Source organism: Malania oleifera, chromosome 5, assembly GCF_029873635.1.
Source record: "Malania oleifera isolate guangnan ecotype guangnan chromosome 5, ASM2987363v1, whole genome shotgun sequence".
NCBI lineage: Eukaryota > Viridiplantae > Streptophyta > Magnoliopsida > Santalales > Ximeniaceae > Malania > Malania oleifera.
In genome coordinates, this window is record NC_080421.1 from 64,704,987 (window position 1) to 64,726,434 (window position 21,448).

General features: G+C 36.9%; 1 protein-coding gene across 2 annotated transcripts in view; it reads right to left on the reverse strand.

Annotated features, from left to right (window-relative positions):
- Positions 1 to 21,448, reverse strand: part of LOC131155745 (monocopper oxidase-like protein SKU5) — a 53,911-nt gene that overhangs the window by 22,210 nt on the left and 10,253 nt on the right. For both annotated transcript variants that reach the window (XM_058109121.1, XM_058109122.1), the window contains exons 6-7: positions 21,004 to 21,369; positions 20,829 to 20,907 (exon numbers count right to left, since the gene is read on the reverse strand). In XM_058109121.1, the coding sequence (XP_057965104.1) occupies positions 20,829 to 20,907; positions 21,004 to 21,369 (445 nt within the window). The remainder of the gene's footprint in view (positions 1 to 20,828; positions 20,908 to 21,003; positions 21,370 to 21,448) is intronic.

Sequence of the window (21,448 nt, forward strand, 5' to 3'; positions counted from 1 at the left end):
TTTGGGGTCCATGTAAAGTCTAGAATTTGATTAGTCATCTATATTTTGTGTCTTTTTTGGATGATTTTTAGCATATGACTTGGATCTATCTATTAAAAAATAGGTCTGAATTTCTTATAATGTATTTACTTAATTCTACAAGGAAATAAAAACTCTATTTGGGATTAATATTAAAATTTTTCAATTCGATAATTCACTTGAATTTGTTCAAGATAAGCTTCAGACCTTTTGCTAGGCCAAAGGAATTATTCAGGGAACATCATGTTTAAATACCCTCAACAAAAATGGAGTAGCTGAACAAAAAAATAGACATTTGCTTGACATAGCAAAATCTCTACTCTTTCATATGCATGTTCCTAAAATCCTTTGGACCAATACTCTTCTTACAACTTGTTTTTTGCTTAATAGGATGCCTCTAGTGTTCTAAGGAGACAAGTTTTGTTCATGTTCCACACGTGTCAAGACAAGTGCTCTCCTTAAGCTATTAAATGTGTCTTTGTTGGTTACTCAAGAATTGAGAAAGGATATAGCTATAATGATCTCCACACTTACAAGAAATATAACAGTGTAGATGTTACCTTTTTTTTAGGGGACACCTTATTTCTCTAATGCTCAGCCCTTATTGAATGAATATATTGTGAGTCCATCGATGATTTGTAGCTACCCCTCATTCATTGATCCTCCTCTCCCTACTCTTATCCCTCTAGGGAAAATTTATGATCCTCCTCTAGATCCATTAGTTATTGACCCAAAGAAACAATTGAGGGTTTGTGAATGACGAAAAAACACCCACAGACATCGCTACCACTACGCAACAACCTTTTCATCCTGTATTGTTTCTACTTCTAGTTTCTGAAGATCCATCCTAGTGTGATTTGGATTTTCCAATCGCATACATGAAAGGTACCCAAACATGCACTCAACTATCATTAATTGCTTAACCTATTGATCAATTCATTTCAATTCAACACTTTCCTACTTCCTAGTCCTATGTTTTCTTTTGCCTTGTCAATGACCTCTGTCTTCATCCCTTCCTCACATGTTGAAGCACTTGCTCACCCTAGTGGAAGCATGCAATGGATGTAGAAATGGATACCTTGGCCACTCAAGGGACATGAGGTTTGGTTGATCTTCCTCCTAGTCAGGAGTTGGTTAGGTGTCATTGGGTCTACACCATCAAACATCTTCCTGACGACTCTATTGAAAAGATTAAGGCTCGATTGGTTGCCAAGGGGTACACTCAAACATATGCTGTTGATTATTTTTGGATCACCCCCCTTGTTGCCAGACTAAATTCTATTTGTGTATTGATCCTGTTGGAAATTAATTTTTATTGTCCCTTAATACTAATTGAATGTGAAGAGCGCCTTTTTGTATGGAGATTTGCAAAAAGAGGCATACATGGAGCAATCTCCAATGTATGTTAATTAAGGGGCAGATAGTAGGGTATGTAGGTTGCACAAGGCCATTTATATGGTCTTAAGTAGTCGCATTGAGCCTTGTTTGACAAATTTAGTGCAGTAGTCTCTGCATTTGATTTCATTCAATGCTACTCGATTGGTCTTTGTTTGCCAAAACAAGACAGGTGTGGTGCTTTTAGTAGTTTTTGCTGATGACATCATCATCACTTCCATTGAACAAAGTGGGATTGTGACTATCAAGCAGTGGCTTCAAGAAAAATTTCAAAATCAACGACTTGGGTACTCCATTACTTTCTTGTTATTGAGATTGTATGGTGTAACAAGGGGTTGAATCTATGTCAACGAAAACATACCTTCGACATGCTAAGCAAGGTTGGTACGTTGAGAGCTAAACTAGTTGATATTCCTATGGATCCCAATGTGAAGTTGTTTAGGGATGTTGAACATGAATTTGAAGATAAACGTCGATATAGCTTGTTGGTTGGCAAGTTGATATGCCTAACTATCTTTAGACTTGACATATTCTTTGTTGTGGGTCATAAACCAATTTATGGAAAAATCCCAAACAATAGGATTTTGTTTGTTGGATTCTAAGGCATCTCAAAGACCTTTCAAAAAGATACAAGTATCTCAAAGGCTCTTCGGATAGAGGTTTGATATATAAATGTAATAAAAACTGTGAGATCATGGGATTCTCCAATGCATATTGGGCTAGCTCAATTGATGATCACAGGTTTACTCTTAGATATTATACATTCGTAGGAGGTAATTTCGTCACCTAACGTAGCAAGAAACAAGCTTCTATAGCTAGATCTCATGACGAATCAAAATACCAAGCTATGACTTACACAGTAAGTCAGCTTATGTGTTGAAGTAACCTATGTCAAGGATGGGATTCTTGCTTAAGAAGCCCATAGATATGTTTTCTGCATGTTACCATTTATATTGCCAGCCACCTCGTGTTTCATGAGAGGACAAGCACATTGAAGTTGATTGTCATTTTGCAAGGGATATTGTGTTGAAGAAGATTGTCAAGACTCCATTTGTTAAAACTATGGCTCAATAGGCAATGTTTCAAGAAGGCTTTATTTAAGCTTGTTTCGTCTAGTGGTTATATCAAGTTTGGTTTAGGTGATATTCATACGCCTCTAGCTTGAGTGAAAGTGTTAGACGAGACAAGACTTTTGAATAATTTCGTTATGTAAAGGGGTATTTTCATCTTTCAAAATTTTTTGTTACTAGTACATAAAAGAGCAACCTAGAGCTGAACGTAAATCTCTAGGAAACTACCGCCTCCTTCTTTTTCTTGCTTGCTTCTTCTTTTCTTCTCTTCTTCTCTTCTTTTCTTCTTGTGAGTGAGCTTATGTGGTTGAAGTCTCTTATGCTAGAGATGGTTTCTTGGTTAAGAAGCCCATAGATATGTTTTGCGATAATCTAGTTGCCATTTATATTTGTAGCAACCCAATGTATCATGAAAGGACAAAGCACATTCAAATTGTGAGGTATGCTCTGTTAAACAAGGTTGTCAGGTTTCCATTTCTAAAATCTATGGCTTAGGTGATGTTTTCATTAAGGCTTTATTTAAGCATGCATTGTCTAGTGGTTGTAACAAGCTAGCATTAGGTGATATTTATTCACCTCCAGCTTCAGGGGGAGTGTTAGAAGAGAAAGGCCTTTTTAGAGCTTGTTTAGTTGTGGAAAATAATTTTCATTTTCCATTCTAGCTTTCAAATAAATTACAAACAAAAAAGCTAGCTAATTTTACATTTTTACAACATCAATATGAAATAAATTAACAACAATAAATAGTTTTAGCACTTTTTGCTCAAGGAAATAGTTTTATTTTTCATTTCTAAATTTTCAAATAATTACAAAATGTCACCTTGTTTCTAACTTTCCAAAATTATATAAAGAAGTTGGAAAACATCTTTCCATTATTTTTCTAGATTTCTATCTCTTACTTTGCGTATGAGAGCATGAAATTTGGATCTTGGACTTTAATTTGTGGATTATGCATAGAGTTTCTTCTAAATCCACGCAAACCCAAATTCAAGTCCCAAAATCCGTGATTCCAACTATTACCTTAAATAAATGTTGGAAAATTGGAAAAACAAGTTATCTTTCTTGTGATTATTTTGAAATCTAGAAATAAAAAAATAAAAAAATTATTTTGCACATTTAAACAAACTCTTTATTTTTCTACCCTCCATGAATCTTGAAAAATTTAAAAATAAGCTAAAATTTGTATAATTCTTTGGAAAACTAAAAATTGGAAATCGAAAAATGTTTTCCACAACCTAGTGGGCCCTTAGAAATTATGTGGTGTTAGTGGTACTTCATCTTTCAAGATATTTTATTATTAATATATAAGAGGGCAGACCTGGAGCTGAACGTAACTGTCCAGGAAAGTGCCACCTCCTACTTTCTCTTGCTTTCCTCTTGTTTTCTTCTATTCTCTTCTTTTCTTATTTTCGCCTCCATATCTAACTTTACAATGCACTTATGTTAAAATCTCAATCTCGAGTATCTTTGTAAATAATATACAAATTAGGGAAGTGGGTAATTATGGGGGTTTTGATATTATTCAGTAGGAACTTGTTTCCTTGTGTAGAATAGGTAATCGTATTATATATTGGGATGTACATATGAACAAAATGAATGAAGAAAATATTTCAATCGTTTCTTCCTTCATGGTATCAGAGCTAGGTTTTCTTAAACCTAGCTAAACGATGGCTAACAGCAGAGGCTCTACCTCCTCTGCAAACATCAGACGCAGAGGCCACATCCGGTGGGGGTTCGAATGGGCTGGATAACACTGTCTTTCCATTCTCATTGGAAAAACTAAACGGAAAAAATTTTCGTGAATGGGCTCAGTCCATGAAATTGGTGATTGAGGGAAAAGGGAAGCTTGGTTATCTTATCGGTGAGCGAAGGAAACCAGACCCTTCCGACGTTGTAGTCTTGCAAAGATGGAGGTCCGAAAACTCCATGGTCACAGCTTGGCTCGTCAACTCGATGCAACCATCAATCAGAAAAGTCTACTTATTCTTGCCAACGGCGAAGGAAGTCTGGGAAGCCGTACATGAGACATACTCCGATGTTGAAAGCTACTCGCAAATCTTCGACATCAAGACCCGATTGTGGTAGATAAGGCAAGATGAGAGAGGTGTTACCGAGTATTTTATGGAGATGACTCATCTCTGGCAGGAGCTCGATCTAAGCATCGACGAGGAGTGGGAGTGTTTCGGCAACAGCACGCGATACCGAAGGAGGCTCGAAAACAAGAGGGTCTTCGAGTTTCTTGCCGGCCTGAATCGAGAACTCGACGACGTGAGGGGACGGATCCTTGGCCGACGACCTCTCCCTTCAACCCGAGAAGTCTTTGCAGAGGTCAGGAGGGAAGAGAACAGGAGGCGTGTGATGCTGTGACCTCAAAATGAACCTGCTAGGCTGGACCTCACAGTACCTGTATCCGCCCAAAAATTAGATGGACACGCTGGGTCGGATGTCTCGGCCCTTGTATCAAAAGGCCCAGGGGGACCGAGTCAACGATCACAGAGGCAAATTATGGTGCGAACATTGCCGAAAAACAGGTCATTTAAAAAATACCTGTTGGGAGATTCATGGAAAATCAGCAAATTGGAAACCGAGACAATACCAGAAAAATCATGGGTACCAGGCTAGCACTGACGGATCAACTGAAAGATTACAAGGAGAGAACAACAATACCCCTTCCAGCAGTGCATTCAGTCCTAAACAGTTGGATCAACTATATAAGATGATTTCATCCATGCAAACATCGGGTCAGTCTTCCTCTAGTTCCCTGGCTCACCTAGGTAATTATCTATCAACTTCAAATACCACATCCTCTTACAAATCTCCATGGATAATTGATTCGGGTGCATCCGATCATATGACTCGGTCTTATCAATATTTTTCATCCTACTCACCATATGGACGGGAATTTGAGGGTAAAAATTGCAGATGGCTCTCTCTCACCAGTTGATGGAAAAGGAAGTATTCGCATATCTGATTCTTTAACTTTAGAATCGGACCTACATGTCCCCAAGTTATCTTGCAATCTGTTATCCATCAGTCAGTTAACAATAGACTCGAATTGTTCTGCTAAATTTGCTTCCTCTCATTGTGTTTTTCAAGACCTATCATCGAGGAAGACAATTGGCACTGCTAAAGAGTATGAGGGACTCTACTACTTTGAGGAGGCAAGGTTGAGTGAACTATGTAATACTGCAATTTGTGATTCTGCATCTACTTCTAGAAATAGTGAACTTTTGTTATGGCATTCACGGATGGGTCATCCCAATTTTCAATATTTAAAACGTTTGTTTCCTTCTCTTTGTTCAAATAAAATGGCTTCTGAGTTTCAATGTGAAGTATGTGAGCTTGCTAAACATCGTCATACTTTTTTTCTATCGTCCATATACAAACCACCTCACCCATTTACTATGTTTCACAGTGATGTATAGGGTCCCTCACGTTCCCTAAATCGCACCAATACAAAATGGTTTGTTACCTTTATCGATGACCATACTCATCTTTGTTGGGTCTACTTACTGAAAGACAAAACTAAAGTCCGCTCCATTTTCATTAATTTTCATACCAAGATTCATACACAGGTCCAGACTCATATTCAGATTCTACGTACTGATAATGGTACGGAATATTTTAATACCATCTTGGGAACTTATCTTCAAGATAATGGGATTGTTCATCAAAGTTCTTGTGTGGATACCCCTCAACAAAATGGGGTTGCTAAACGAAAAAATAGACATATACTTGAAGTAGCTCGGGCATTAATGTTTACTACCCACATGAAACATTATTTTTGGGGCGATGCCATCTTAACAGCCACACATCTCATTAATCGAATGCCAAGTCGAGCACTTTCATTTGTCACCCCTCTTCAGAAATTCCAGGAACACTTTCCTACCTCTCGACTCCCTTCCAGTCTCCCACTGAAAATCTTTGGTTGTACTACTTTTGTTCATGTCCATGCACACCATCGCGATAAATTGGATTCTCGTGCCATTAAATGTGTCTTCCTTGGTTATTCACCTACCCAAAAAGGCTACAAATGCTATGATCCGGTCTCAAAACGACTGTTCGTTAGTCTTGATGTCACTTTTTTTGAAACCACTTCTTATTTCCCAAAGCCCTCTCTTCAGGGGGAGAAATGGAGTGAAGATCGGTTCTTTGATCTTTTTACTACTGAATCTGCATCATTCTCTCCGATTACTCCAGTTACTCCATTCCCTAACCCATCTATCGAGCCTTCCATTCCATTACTTCCCGACTTGCCAAACACAACAGAACACTTACCCTCAGGGGGAGATGCAGGAGAGCAAAACAACGCAGACATACTGGTTTACTCAAGAAAGCCGAAAACAAAGGAGAGGGAGAATCTCATACCTGAGGCACCAAGAGCGTTGGAACCGGTGATGGCTCCAAATAACCATGAGCCCTTGCCTAATCCCGATCTGGTAATTGAGTCTTTCTCTGATAATCTTGCACCTAATGATATCAATTTACCTATTGCAATCAGAAAACAAACCAGGTCATGTACTCAATACCCTTGGTTGAAATACATGTCTTATAAAAGTTTGTCTACAGGATATCGTGCGTTTGTCTCCAACCTTGACAGGATGAAAATGCCAAAAAACATTCAGGAAGCTCTAGAAATACCAGAATGGAGAGAGGCAGTCATGGAAGAAATGCGAGCCCTAGAAAAAAATGGAACTTGGAAGTTGACAGATCTACCGAAAGGGAAGAAGCCAGTGGGTTGTAAATGGGTCTTCACAGTGAAATATAAATCTGATGGAACAGTTGAAAGATATAAAGCCAGACTTGTTGCAAAAGGCTTTACACAGATTTACGGCATTGACTATACTGAAACATTTGCACCAGTGGCAAATTTAAATACAGTTCAGGTTCTCTTGTCCCTAGCAACCAATTTAGATTGGCCACTACAACAACTTGATATTAAAAATGCTTTCTTAAATGGAGAATTAGAAAAGGAAGTATACATGACTATATCACCAGGATTCAGTAGAACAAGTGAAGAAAACAGAGTGTGTAAACTAAAGAAATCGTTATATGGCCTCAAGCAATCTCCTAGAGCGTGGTTCGACAGATTCGCAAAGGTACTAAAGAATCAAGGGTATCGACAAGGGCAATCAGCCCATACACTATTCTTCCAGCAGTCTGAAGGAGGTAAGAGAACAATCCTAATAGTGTATGTTGATGATATAATCCTTACTGGCGATGATACTGTAGAAATGGAGAGATTGAAGAGGGTTCTGGCTACTGAATTTGAAGTTAAAGACTTGGGACAGATGCGGTATTTTTTGGGCATGGCAGTGGCAAGAACAAAAAAGGGAATTAGTGTCTCTCAACAAAAGTATGTTACTGACCTCCTAGTTGAAACTGGCATGCTGAGATGCAAACCCAGCGAAACCCCGATAGAAACAATAAAGAGGGTTGAAGATTGTGGAAAACCAGTAGAAAAGGAGAGATATCAGAGATTGGTTGGCAAGCTGATCTACCTATCACATACTAGACCAGATATTGCATTTGCAGTCAGCGTAGTAAGTCAACACATGCATTCACCAAAAGAAGTTCACTTAGATGCTGTATACAAGATCCTTAGATATCTCAAGGGATCCCAGGGAAGAGGACTCTTCTTTAAGAAATGTGAAAGCAAGGAAGTAGAGATCTTTACAGATGCAGATTGGGCAGGATCAGTGGAAGATAGAAGGTCCACCACAGGATATTGTACATTCGTCTAGGGAAACCTCGTGACTTGGAGAAGAAAAAAATAGAATGTGGTGGCTCGTAGTAGTGCTGAAGCTGAATTCAGGGCAGTCACTTAAGGGATATGTGAGGGATTGTGGTTACGAAAACTATTGGAGGAATTATGAGTCCTGGTGAACTTTCCTATCAAACTCTACAGTGAAAATAAGGCAGCTATCAGTATCTCTCTTAATTCAGTTCAACATGACAAGACTAAACATGTGGAAGTAGACAGGCACTTCATCAAAGAAAAAATTGTAGAAGGAATTATATGTATGACTTATGTACCAACCAAGGAACAAACTGCAGATATTCTCACTAAAGGGTTGGGACGACAGAGCTTTGATGATCTTATTAGCAAGTTGGAGATGATTAATATTTATGATCCAACTTGAGGGGGAGTGTTAAAATCTCAATCCCGAGTATCTTTGTAAATAATGTACAAATTAGGGAAGTGGGTAATTATGGGGTATTTGATATTATTCAGTAGGAAATTGTTTCCTTGTGTAGAATAGGTAATCGTATTATATATTGGGATGTACATATGAACAAAATGAAGGTAGAAAATATTTCAATCGTTTCTTCCTTCAACTTATTCAGGGTGTCCCTATATTATTCAAAATTTATGGTGGCTCTCATCAACAATGGGGATTTTATAGCTAACCAGAATTGGAGATCAAAGACCAGAGGCAGTTTTTTGGTAATCAAGGTGTTGATGGGCACAATTTTCAGCACAACCAAAGCAACTCATCTTATTTTTACTTGAGTGGTATTAGCTTAGGTTTTTTGAGCTTCTTCTCAAAATTCCTCAGTTACAGAGGAGATAGAGGAGGAACAGCAGTTGGTTTGGCTCTTGAGAGACCAATGGATGAAAGGTAACTGAAGAACAGATCATAGGAAGAAGCGCCGCCGCCATAAACAGTCAATGTCACAGGAAAGTGAGAAATGATCTGGATGTTCCAGTCAATGAGATTTTCCAGAGTTGCATCAGGCTTTGGCTGGTAAATCAGAGCCCAGAAAACAAATGCAAGCTCAGTTGCTTTTTACATTTGTCCGAGGAATGAAATCGAGCTTTGTCTGACTAGAACCTTTGTGCTGAGACAAAAATGAACAGAGTGGAATGTATTGTTCTAGATTCTCATCAGGATGCTAATGAGAGGAGTGTACAGGTTCAGGAATACATTTCCTCGGGCAGTGAGCAAGAGTTGGATGAACTGCAGAATGGAATAAGAAACTGCACAGAGAGCACCAATTTGTTGTTGCAGGCATGCATGCAGGTTGATAATTTTGCTTTAAACAGTGCTTTATCTTCTAATCAGTATGGCATTGATAATACAAAGGATTCTTCAGAAAGGATTCAAAGTCCTAATGATTGCAATCCTTAAATCATTTAGAGTCACGGCGTGAGTCATGTCAACTCTAGAAAGAGATATTTTTCCTATTCCTGTGGAAGCTGATAATCAGTTGGATTATCTGCAATGCCAAAAGAATTTAGGTTTAGGAGGAAGAGTTGTGACTAGGGAACCAATGGGAAATCAAGGAGACACCTGGAACCCACAGGATTTACTGGAAAGAATGAGGTATTAGTGAGCTCTCTTTTTTCATTATATGAAGTATGTGCGGTCATTTGCCTTTGCCTATGACTCCAACTGTCCAAAGTTGAAAAGTTTCCTGTGGGAGAAACTTTTGCTGCTTATGGTTTTTGCTCTCAAAAATTTGTGTATAGGGAGGATTTTAATGTGAGTGGATCTTCTAGTGAGAAGCTTGGGGATTCTAGAACTTCACTTGGTTTGCTGCTGGTTGTAGATCAGTTGCAAGTTGCAACTTGGCTGATTGGTGGTCACTACAGGGTGGAGAGAGGATGCATGATAGAGGACAGTATGGGAGTAAGAGAAGAAATAGAAAAAAGAAACAGAAGAAGAAACAGAAATAAGGTCAAAGCTCGTAGGTCAGCTTGTCTTTTCTTCTTGTCACCTATTCTTTTATTTATTTTTTTATTTTTTTTGTGTCATGAGTGATTGAAGGACAGAGGGAGCTCAGAGAAATCTCCCTGCTCTCGACCAGAGTCTATCCGGTCTATCTTCTCATTCTGAATTTCAGAGTTCAGACTTCAAGTCAGTACAATGTAAGGACTAAAGTCAATAAAGAGGGACTTTAATCTTACTCCATATGATAGACAATGAGATTGCAGCAGCAGAGTATATATTGTTGGAGGATTCCAAAATGTAAAAGAATGCCCTAAGTACCCAGCTAATGTTCATAAGGAGATTAAGGAGTACCTGTTGAAGAAAGAAGCAAAGAATGAGGAAAATGAATTGTTGCCTAACTTTAATGAAATAGATTGCTATGGTGAAGATGAAAAGGGTGAAGTTCAGGAAATTGACTCATGGCAACAGTGTTTAGTGGTGGAAGTCGAAGTTCGTACCAATCCAGTAGCAAGTCACCTCACCCCACCTTGAAGAAACCAAAACACAAGGGGCTATGGATTTGTACTTTACTCCTAGTTAAAAGAAAGTGGTTCAATGTAGGAAAGAAGGGAAAATTGAAGCAAGCATCCATTAATGAGGCATGCAAGAAAGAATTAATACAAAATGCATGTACAGATTTTGCTGGGTGGATGTATGATGCTGAAATACCACTTAATGCTGTACGTATGGATAGTTTTCAGTGGCCCTTGAATCTAGTGGGCAATATGGTCCTAGAATAAAGTCGCTTAGCCATTATGAAGAGAAAGTTCCTTTCCTAAAGAAGGAAGTTAGTCAAATAAAAGAGTTAATGAAGGTCCAATAGGAGGAATGGCCAAAACATGGATGCTCGATTATGTCCAATGGTTTAAGGGATTCAGTTGCTAATAAGGACATAGTAAACTTCTTAGTGAACTCTATAAGGGGATTGGTGTCCATCAAGGCTATTAATGCTATTAATATTGTCATAAATGCGCATAGAATGTATAGATTACTTGATGAGATGATGGAGGAAATTGAAGAATCAAATTTGATTCAAGTAGGGACACATAATGCCTCAAATTATGTTGCAGCAAGTAAGAACTTACACCTAAAACTAAATTGTATAATGTATGCATTGTTTATTTTTAATATTTTAATGGCTTCATTCTCAATTTTTGAATTGGATTGTTGGAAGCAAAGAGCTCACATTTATATTGAACGCCATGTGCAGCCCATTGCCACAATTTGATATTAGAGGATTTTGTGAAGATGCCTCCAATTTTCAAAAGGGCAATATTTTTTTTGAATGATTATATTTATAACTGTGTTGGTGTGATGAACTTGGTCAGGCAATTGACAGAAGGAAAGGAGTTACTAAGGCCTGCAGTTACAAAATTTGCAACAATCTTCGTCACTCTTCGTTCAATACACCTTCATAAGAACAACTTGAGGAACATGTGCTCTCTTATACATTGGAATTTTAGTTAATGCGCAAAGGAGGCGGCTGGTAAAAGAGCAGCTAGAATTGTTTTGATGCCTACCTTTTGCAGTACCATTGTTTATGCCCTTAAATTGACAGGCCCACATGTTTGTGTTACTGCGTACTATGTTCGGTTGATGGGGAAGAGAAATCTGCAATGGAATATATTTATGAAGCTATGGATAGGGATAAGGAAGCATAACTAAGGCTTTCAATGAGAAATAGGATAAATTCAAGGAGGCATTTGAAATTATTGACATGAGATGGGGATGCCAACTTCATCAACCTTTGCATGCAGCTGCACACTACTTGAACCGAGAATTTCATTATTCAAACCCTGAATTTCGCAAGATGAAATCATGTTGGATTTGTACAAATGCATTGCAAGGTTGGTGCCATCAAATGAATTGCAAGGTAAATTTTCAAATAAGTTGGCAAATTAGACTACAGCTAAAGGCCTCTTTGGAATTGATATGGCTGTGAGACAAAGGAAGACAAAAGCACAGGGTAAAGTGGCTTTTACCTACTTTGGTTTTACCTTTTAGTTAATAACTTAGTATTTGCATGCATTTTTACTACCTCTTTCTCGTTAAAATATTTTTAGCTACTTAGCTAGTAGGTATACACTTGAAGTTTATTTAATGGAAGAGGAATGGTAGATGTCATTTGGATCCTCAGCCCCAAACTTGCAAAAATTTACTGTAGTGCTACCGGCTGCAAAAGAAATTGGGGCATATTCCGATATGTGACTCACTAGGATATCATGGGCTAATGAACACAGAATATTTAGTTTAATACTACTTTTTAGAATTTATTATTTACTATGTTATTTTTTTTTCCTTGCAGCTTCATAGCAAAAGGAGGAATACGCTATTCGAACAACACTTGAATGATTTGATACTTGTGAAATATATTCAAACTTTGAGGCGCCAATACAAAAAGTTTGATACCATTGATCCCATCCTCCTAAAAGACATTGATGATAGTAATGAGTGGTTTGAAAATGATTCTTTGACATGGGATGTTGTTGCCAGAGCTGCTGGAGTAAATGAGCCACTGTTTCCCACTAGATCAAGAATAAGGGATGAGTCATCATCTTCTATAGGAAGAGGAAGAGCTTCACCTAGCACTGCTAGGGCTACAACATTGGAGCTTGTGTAAGGGTGAGATCCAAGAGGCAAGTTCAAAGGAAATTGAAGAGAAAGAAGATGTTGGAGAAGAAAATTCTGATGAAGAAAAAGAATATGATGATATCTTAGTAGACTTAGTTGATTATGACTAACGAGGACTATTTGACTTTAAACTTTGGAATCTTTTATTGTACTTTTCTCTTTTGATATTGAACTCTATTGTTAGATGCTTTTTGACCTCACATTTGGCGCTTTCCTTTTCTATGTAGTTTGAAGCTTGAACTTTTGCATGCTTACGTTCAGCTATGCTTGTTTCTCTTGGAACTTGGAACTTGGTACATGGTAGTCATAATTTCTACACATTTATGCTTTGGTATTGAATATTCTGGTATTCTAAATTCAAACGTTACTGCTATGTGTTCATAGATCAATTATGCATCAAATAAGGCATTGTACACACAATAAATTTGTGCCTTGCCTTCATGAGGTGCATATCTTCACCTCACACGCCTTGGGCCTAGGCTCCAAGTACATATTATGCCCTAGTGCATTGCAACTTCATCTACTATGATCAAAATCATCTACTAACTCACCCTCGTCTCCTAGGTACCCTACAGCATCTACAACCTAATCCTCACATTTTGGGTGTGTCATCAACCTCATGGCCAAAGCTAAGACTCGATAGGGACAATGAGCGGATGTGTGACCTGGAGCATGGCAAGAATGGTACTGCATAGATGAGCTTCTAGCCTAAAGAATGCTAGATGATGTTCTACCTGCAAATTACTACTCCCTCTAAAGGTATATTGAGGCCCAACTCCTGTGTTGACTTTTTGAGTCCGATCTCTGTCTTGATGATAACAAAGCACAAGTATCTTACCTGTGCATTGAGATTTTGAACAAGATCATTACTTAGCGCGCACGGATGGTAAGAATACTATGGAAGCCATGAGGACCTTGAAAAACATACAAGCTTGGCTTGTTCCATGGAAGTTGAAGAGCAAAAGGATGAAGATGGTTCAACTTTTCAATTGTAATGTGCATTTAGTCGTATTTGTACTTACATGTCTCATAAGATATAGTTGGAAGCTCAAAATGTCCAATAGACAAATCCTAGGATGCATGCTTTTCATGAAACATTCATATGCACTTGTTCTAGGTTGAATCCGCATCTTAGAAGGTTAATAGGGCTGAAAAATAGGGAGCTCCTTGACTAGTCCCCTGGCCTTGTCGACGAATGCATGAAGGCCACTCATCGACGAATGCATGTTCCCATCGACGAGAAAATACCGAGACCCTAACTTTATCAAATAGACCACTCGTCGACGAATCCCCTAGTCTCGTCGCTGATCGAGTGAAGGACACTAGTTGACTAATGTGCCCACTCATCGACAAGTCTATCGAGCAAACTGACGCTCCAGCGCTTAAACAAGCAGATTTTTTAATTAAAATATTTGTATTGATCCAACAGTTAGAAAACGTCTAGATGCCGAAAGTACTTATAAATATCAATCGTAAAAACCCTAGAAACAACTTTTGAGACCTCTTGCCTACACTTTATCGCATTCAGACATCTTTTGGGCATTCTCTCAGTTTTTCAAAGAGCATTCACTCACATATCTTGCAAGCATCTTTGGTATTAAGGTTTGATCAACAAATATTTTATTTGGACATTCAATCTTTATCTTCAAACTTTTTCTTCTCTCATATTCTCATATTTTAAATATTTTACTGAGAGCAAGAACCCTAGTTGTTTTATTGATTGTTTGATAAATCTTTTGGGAAAAAGGTTATACTAGGGGTTAAATCTTTGAAGCATTCACTTTCACATTTTTATTCAAAGATTTTATTTTTGCAAAAGCTTTTGAGAGCAAACCCTAGGATCTCCAACACATATTTTATTTGAAAAATCATTCTTGAAGAAATATTGCATTGGGTTTAGATCTTTGAAGGAACTCATCATACATATTTTTATATACAAAGGTCATATATCATTCTATTACAAATATCATATTGAGATCAACACGTTTACTCCATTGAGCTTCAAGTTATATCTTAATAAAGTGTTTAGGATTTCACTTGTACACATTAGCTTGTTGAGAAGTGTCTGAATGTATCCAAAAATTTTCATTTATCACTTGTATTGATGGTTTGGGTTGTGAACCGGGGTGAGGTAGCTATGCCTCATGAGCAGTGGATTAGAAGGAAGCTATGCCTCTTGTAAACAGCGGATTAGGAGGACGTTGTGCCTCTTGTAAGCAGCGTATTGTAACGGGAAGCTCCGTCCCAAGTTAAGGAGTTGTATAGTGAAATCCTTGGGTAAGAGAGGACGTAGGCAAGGTTGGCCAAACATCATAAAATCTGGAGTGTGCATCTCTCTTCCCTTGTCTCATTTTATTTCCGATTGCACTTGATTATTTGTTTATTGTGTATGTTTTAAATAAGTGCTGCACTTGAGATTGATTGGGTAATACTGAATTGCTTGAGATAATCTTAACTTGAATTTATTAAGTTGTGTAATATTGATATTTGAATATCTTCAAGCTAGTGTTTGTAGTTGTGATTTTAAAATTAGGACTTAAAGAATTAGAAATTTTAAAAATACCCAATTCACCCTCCCCCCCCCCCCCCCCCTTCCTTTTTTCTCTTGGGATTACACCTAATTTCACGTCTTGACTAGGGAATGATAGAAGGTAAGGATCTAGACTATCATGACTCACTCGCTTGAACTAATGTCCTACACGGAATCTTAATGTACTTCTATATGCAAGGGATCCCTGTTAGGCTCCCTCTAAAGATTCAAGTGAATACAACTCGACTTCTCTCCTAATATTCTCTCTGAGACCATTAACCTAGTGATTGTGTGAAATATCTACTCAATAATACCACCCCAAAGAAAAACCTCCTCAAATCATTATATATAATTGGTTCACCTATGATTTAGGAGCTACTCAAAATTGTAATTAACTATGTGGACTTAACTTATCATACAATGGAAGTTTGGGAAAGCACAATTGAATAAAGACTAAAGTTAGAAATGAGGGTTTCAAAAAATCAAGTTGGTTTTGTGCTTGGGAGATCCACTACAGAAGCTCTATATTTGTTAAGAAGATTGGAAAATTTTATGGAAAAGAAGAGAGGCTTGCACATGTTTTTTATGAACCTAGAGAAAGCCTATGATAGAGTACAGTGACTTCTAGAGAAAAAGAGAGCAAGCAGTACGTATATTGATGTCATGAAGGATGCATACGATAGAGTAATGAGTAATGTTAGGAGAGATTGGGAATTTTCAATCACAATTGGTGTAAATCAAGGCTTTGTTTTGAGTCCCTTATCCTTTTGCATTAGTGATCGATAAAAATACTAGGAATACAACAACAACAAAACCAAGCCTTAGTCCCACTAAGTGGGGTCGGCTATATGAATCTTTTTCCACCAATTTATGCGATCATGGACCATTTCTTTTGATAGATTCAAGGATATTAAATCCTTACTCACTATTTCCTCCCAAGTTATTTTAGGTCTACCCCTACCCCTTCTACTGCCCCCCACAGTAACTAAGTCACTCTTCCTCACAGGTGCACTATAAGACCTACGCTGCAAGTGTCCGTACCATTTGAGTCGTCCCTCCCTTATCTTATCTTCTATAGGAGTTACACCTAACTTACCACAAATATGTTCATTCCTTAATTTATCTTTCAATGTTATACCACTCATTCATTTAAGCATTCTCATCTCGGCAACTTTAACTTTTTATATATTACGTTTCTTCGTCACCCAACATTCCAATCCATATAGCATTAGCATAGCTGGTCTTATAGGTGTCCCATAAAACTTCCCTTTCAATTTTAAGAGTATTCTACGATCACATAGCACACTTGAAGCACTTCTCCATTTTTCCCAACCTGCTTTAACTCTATGCATTACATCATCTTCAATTTCTCCTTCAACTTGCATAATAGATCCAAGGTATCGAAATCCACAAGTGCTATTTATTTCTTCATCATCAAGTTTAACTTTGTCTCCAATATTCCTCCTATCATTACAAAAATTACATTTCATATATTCTGTTTTATTTCTACTTATCCTAAAGTCTCTAGATTCCAAAGCTTCTCTCCATAATTCTAACTCAGCCTCTACTCCGTCCCTAGTTTCGTCAATTAATACAATATCATCTGCAAACAACATACACCATGGAACCTCCTTTGAATACTTTTAGTTAGTTGGTCCATCACTAAACCAAAAAGATAAGGACTCAAAGCAGATCATTGATCTACACCTATGGTAATTGGAAATTCTCTAGTTTCTCCATCTATAGTCCTTACACTAGTCATTACTCCATCCTACATGTCCTTAATGACATCGGTATACCTACAACATACACTCTTTTTTTCTAAAACCCACCATAGAACTTCTCTAGGTATCCTATCATATGCTTTCTCAAGGTCAATAAATATCATATGCAAGTCCCTCTTCTTTTCCCTAAACTTTTTCATTAATCTTCTTAAAAGATAAATAGCTTCTGTGATAGATCTCCCAGGCATAAAACCAAATTGATTTTTTGAGATCTTCATTTCTAACCTTAATCTTTGTTCAACTACTCTTTCCCATAGTTTCATTGCATGACTCATAAGTTTAATTCCACGATAGTTATTACAATTTTGAATATCTCCTTTATTTTTGTACATAGGTATTAAAGTGTTTTTCCTCCATTCATATAGCATTTTCTTAGTTTTTACAATTGTATTAAATAAATTAGTTAACCATATAATTTCGTTCTCACCCAAGCATTTCCAAACTTCAATTGGGATGTTATCTGATCCCAAAGCTTTCCCATTTTTCATCTTTCTTAGCACAAACTTAACTTCGTTAACTCTAATTTTGCGAATAAATCTTATATTTTTAGTCTTTTTCTCATTTGACAATTCTAAGTTTAAGTCTTCTATTTGGTTTTCGTTAAACAACTTACTAAAGTAATTTCGCCATCTTTCGTTAATATTTTCGTCTTTAACCAAGACAATATCATCCTCACTTTTTATACATTTTACATTTCCGAAGTCCTTGTTCTTCCTTTCTCTAACTTAAACAAGTTTAAATATTTCTCTTTCCCCTTCTTTTGTACAAATCTATCATACAAACTATTAAATGATCTATATTTAGCTTCACTAACAGCCCTTTTTGCATCTTTTCTTGCCACCTTATATTTTTCAAAGTTATCTCTATTTCTACATTTTTGCCACGTTTTATACCAAATTCTTTTTGTCTTTATGATTTTTTGTACATCTTTATCCCACCACCAACTTTCTTTGCTATTCGAGAATCTTCCCCTTGATTCACCTAAAATCTCTTTTGCTATCTTTTTAATAGAGCTAGCTAATCTATTCCAAAGAGTATTTGTATCTATCCCATCCTCTAAGGTCCAATCCCCATCTTTGATCATTTTATCTTTAAATTTTATTATATTTTCTCCTTTTAGGTTCCATCATCTAGTTCTCCTACACTGGTTTATTTTATCCTTTTTCTTCCATTTTTTAATACATATATCTAACACTAAGACTCTATGTTGTGTGGTTAGGCTTTCACCAAAAATACTAGGAATAGCAAATGATATTTCTTGATTGCTAAAACTAGAGGTAGAGTAGAACCTAAGTTAGAATTATGGAGAGGAGCTTTAGAATCTTAAGGATTTAAGTAGAAATAAAATGGAACATATAAAATGTAAGTCATGACAGGAGGAATATTAGAGAAAAGATTAAACTTGATGATCAAGAAAGTAACAGCACTAGTTGATTTTGATACCTTTGATCTATTACAAAAGCTAAAGGAGAAATAGAAGAAACGGTGATGCATAGAGTTGAAATAGGTTGGCAGAATGGAGAAGTGCTTCAAGTTGTCTATAACACCAGCTATGCTATAGGGACTGGAATGTTGAGCGACACAGAAACAACATCTCCAAAAGGCAAAAATTTTCCAAAATGAGAATGCTAAGGTTGATGAGTGGTATAACTCTAAAACATAAACTAAGGAATGAGCACACTCATGGTAAGTAAGGCGTAACACCTGTAGAAGATAAGATAGGGGAGGGTGACTTAGATTGTTTGGGCATGTGCAACATAGGCCAAATAATGCACTAAAGGGGGGGGGGGGGTGGCGTTGAGCTAGTTAATATTAGAGGCAGTTAAAGTGACAAGGAGAGACCTAGAATACGTGAAATGAGATAGTAAGGATTTAACAACCCTCCTTTTGTTGGAAAATATTGCCCAATATTGTGCATTGATCAAACAGGAGTCATATAGCTGACCATCTAATGGGACTCAAGGCTTGATGATTGTGGTTGTACTTGAACTGCAATCCTTTACAAAACCAATACTAATGATTTTCTTTAAAGAAGACTAAATAAATCACTTACTTCTGTTGTGCGTGCACTTTATTAGTTATTATTAGAGTGGAAAATTTGTTCTTAATTGTTTTTACATACCCTTTTTGTCAGAGTATCTGGAAATCTGCTTGGTGTTTTTAACAAGTACTACATTTGTTGATCTTCGCAGATTGCTTATGTGCTCCTTGGTTTTGGGGTACAAGAAGAAGAAGTAAGGGTAGAATCATTGTAGCAGCGTGGCTTTTGTGATTATTTGGTGCACTGGTTGTAGTGTAATGTCAGAATCATGAAGGTCTCTCTTGCTAATTTAGTTTGGAGCAGAGTGGCCTTTTGCTCCGAGCTATGGAATTCTACAAATGCATTTCTAGAAGGTTTCTTTGAATTATTTGCAGCCATGACTGGAGAGTTTTAATGTATTAACCTAGTGACATTGAATTTCTTATCTTTTCTTCTACTTTTCCTGCTTGTTCAGAGGATGTCTAGTCCTCCACTTTGTCAATTATCTTTTTACTCTCTTAATAAATTTCCTTGTTTATCCAAAAAGTTAAGAAAAAAACGACAACCACTAGATTAGCTAGCTCACATATGGTGCATTGGTTTAGTAGCTAAACCAAACCACACCAAGGGTGAGACGGAGTTGTTTTAGTCGCTCACACTTTATACTGTAATTCCTAGGAAAAAGGAAGGACCAAAAAAAAAAAAAGAAATCAATTCCTAGCAAAGGAATTTTTAGAAGAGAGGTACTAGGAATTCCTTTATTGTTTTGTGAGAATAAAACAAAATAGTTAATTGCAATCAAAAGGAAATTCAAACTATTTTTTAATGACAAAGACATATAGAGAAAACTATTACAGTTCACATTTAATCAAGATTTAGGAAGCATTTAGAAGTTCAGATTGATTTTGGAGGCCATGTTCTAGCATGCAAAGTACTTCACAAATGAATCAATTGACATAAAATAAACCTGAACATCACTAGCAAATATTTTCCTAGAACTGTTCCTTAGATGAAATTATACAAATTTATAATAATTGTTTCGAATTTCAAAAAACAGTGACCCCCAATAGTTACATCTCCATTTTTCTTTTTGCTTCTCTAGTCTTGAGGACTTCTCATTCTCCTTTAGTTTGTATCCTCTCTCTCTCTCTAGATATTTTTTTTTATATCCCAAAAAAATAAAAATCTCCCAGCTCTACATTCTCATTCAATTACATTGCTAGAAAGGTTCAGTAAGTCAGGCAATTGCTCGAAATAATTTATCAATTCACATGAATTTAAAAGGGAGATTCAAATTATCAAAATAAAAAAAAAAGAACAAAAAGAATGAAGGAAAAGAAAAAGATTGGGCCCTGAGCCTATTTGATGCCAAAAAATAGAAGGTAAAGAACATGCTATATGAGAAAGTATGCCAAATCTAAGCCATAATGAGTCACTAGTCCTTATTCCAAACCACATTTAGCCCTCAAAACAATTTTCTTGATAATCAGCTGGTCTATCTTCTCCTGGGCTAATTTCATAGAAACAGTCTCTATTTTTTTCTTGTGCACTTTTAAATACCTTTTTTCTTTGTTGATCTCTTTCATATATTCAAAGTTTCCAGTATAGTCTTAATGAGTTGGTTTACTAAAAATCCTCACGAAACAAGTTCTAATACAGTACTACCTGTGTAGTGCTACGAGCAACGCCATCCCACTTGTTGTAAATGCTTCTGCTGTCCTCCGTCCACACCCCATAATCCATACTACAGTCCAAATGGAAAATTTTGAACTCTCATGAGTTTTCAAGACCCACAAAATAACAAGGACGAGAGAAAACATTATCAAAACTTAGAGCTTACCCCACAACAAAGAATGCATAACCATCCATATGGTAACTCTGAACTGTGGTATCATTATTTTGGAATATGATTTCCATAAAACCTTTGTAAGTAGCATTAATTATAGATGTGTCAACTTTTGCAAGTCTGTTCATTAGCCTATTTGGAAAATCTAGCTTAAAAACCCCAGGGATGTTAAATTGTTGGGCAAGCTTCAGTGGTGTTGAAGGAGCTAAATATGAAATACCATTAAATGTGGATCGCCACTTCCCATCAATAAGCTCTGCAGGTCTGCTAAGGATCACATATACATCAGTGACATCAATCTGACCATATTTAAAAGATCCTTGTGGGTTTGGACGAGCAGCACTGGCAGAGACATTCCATCTGAATAATACATCATCACAAGAATTTAACAACTTTCAGTCCAAAACATCTAATGGGCTAAAAATAACATTAAGTAAAA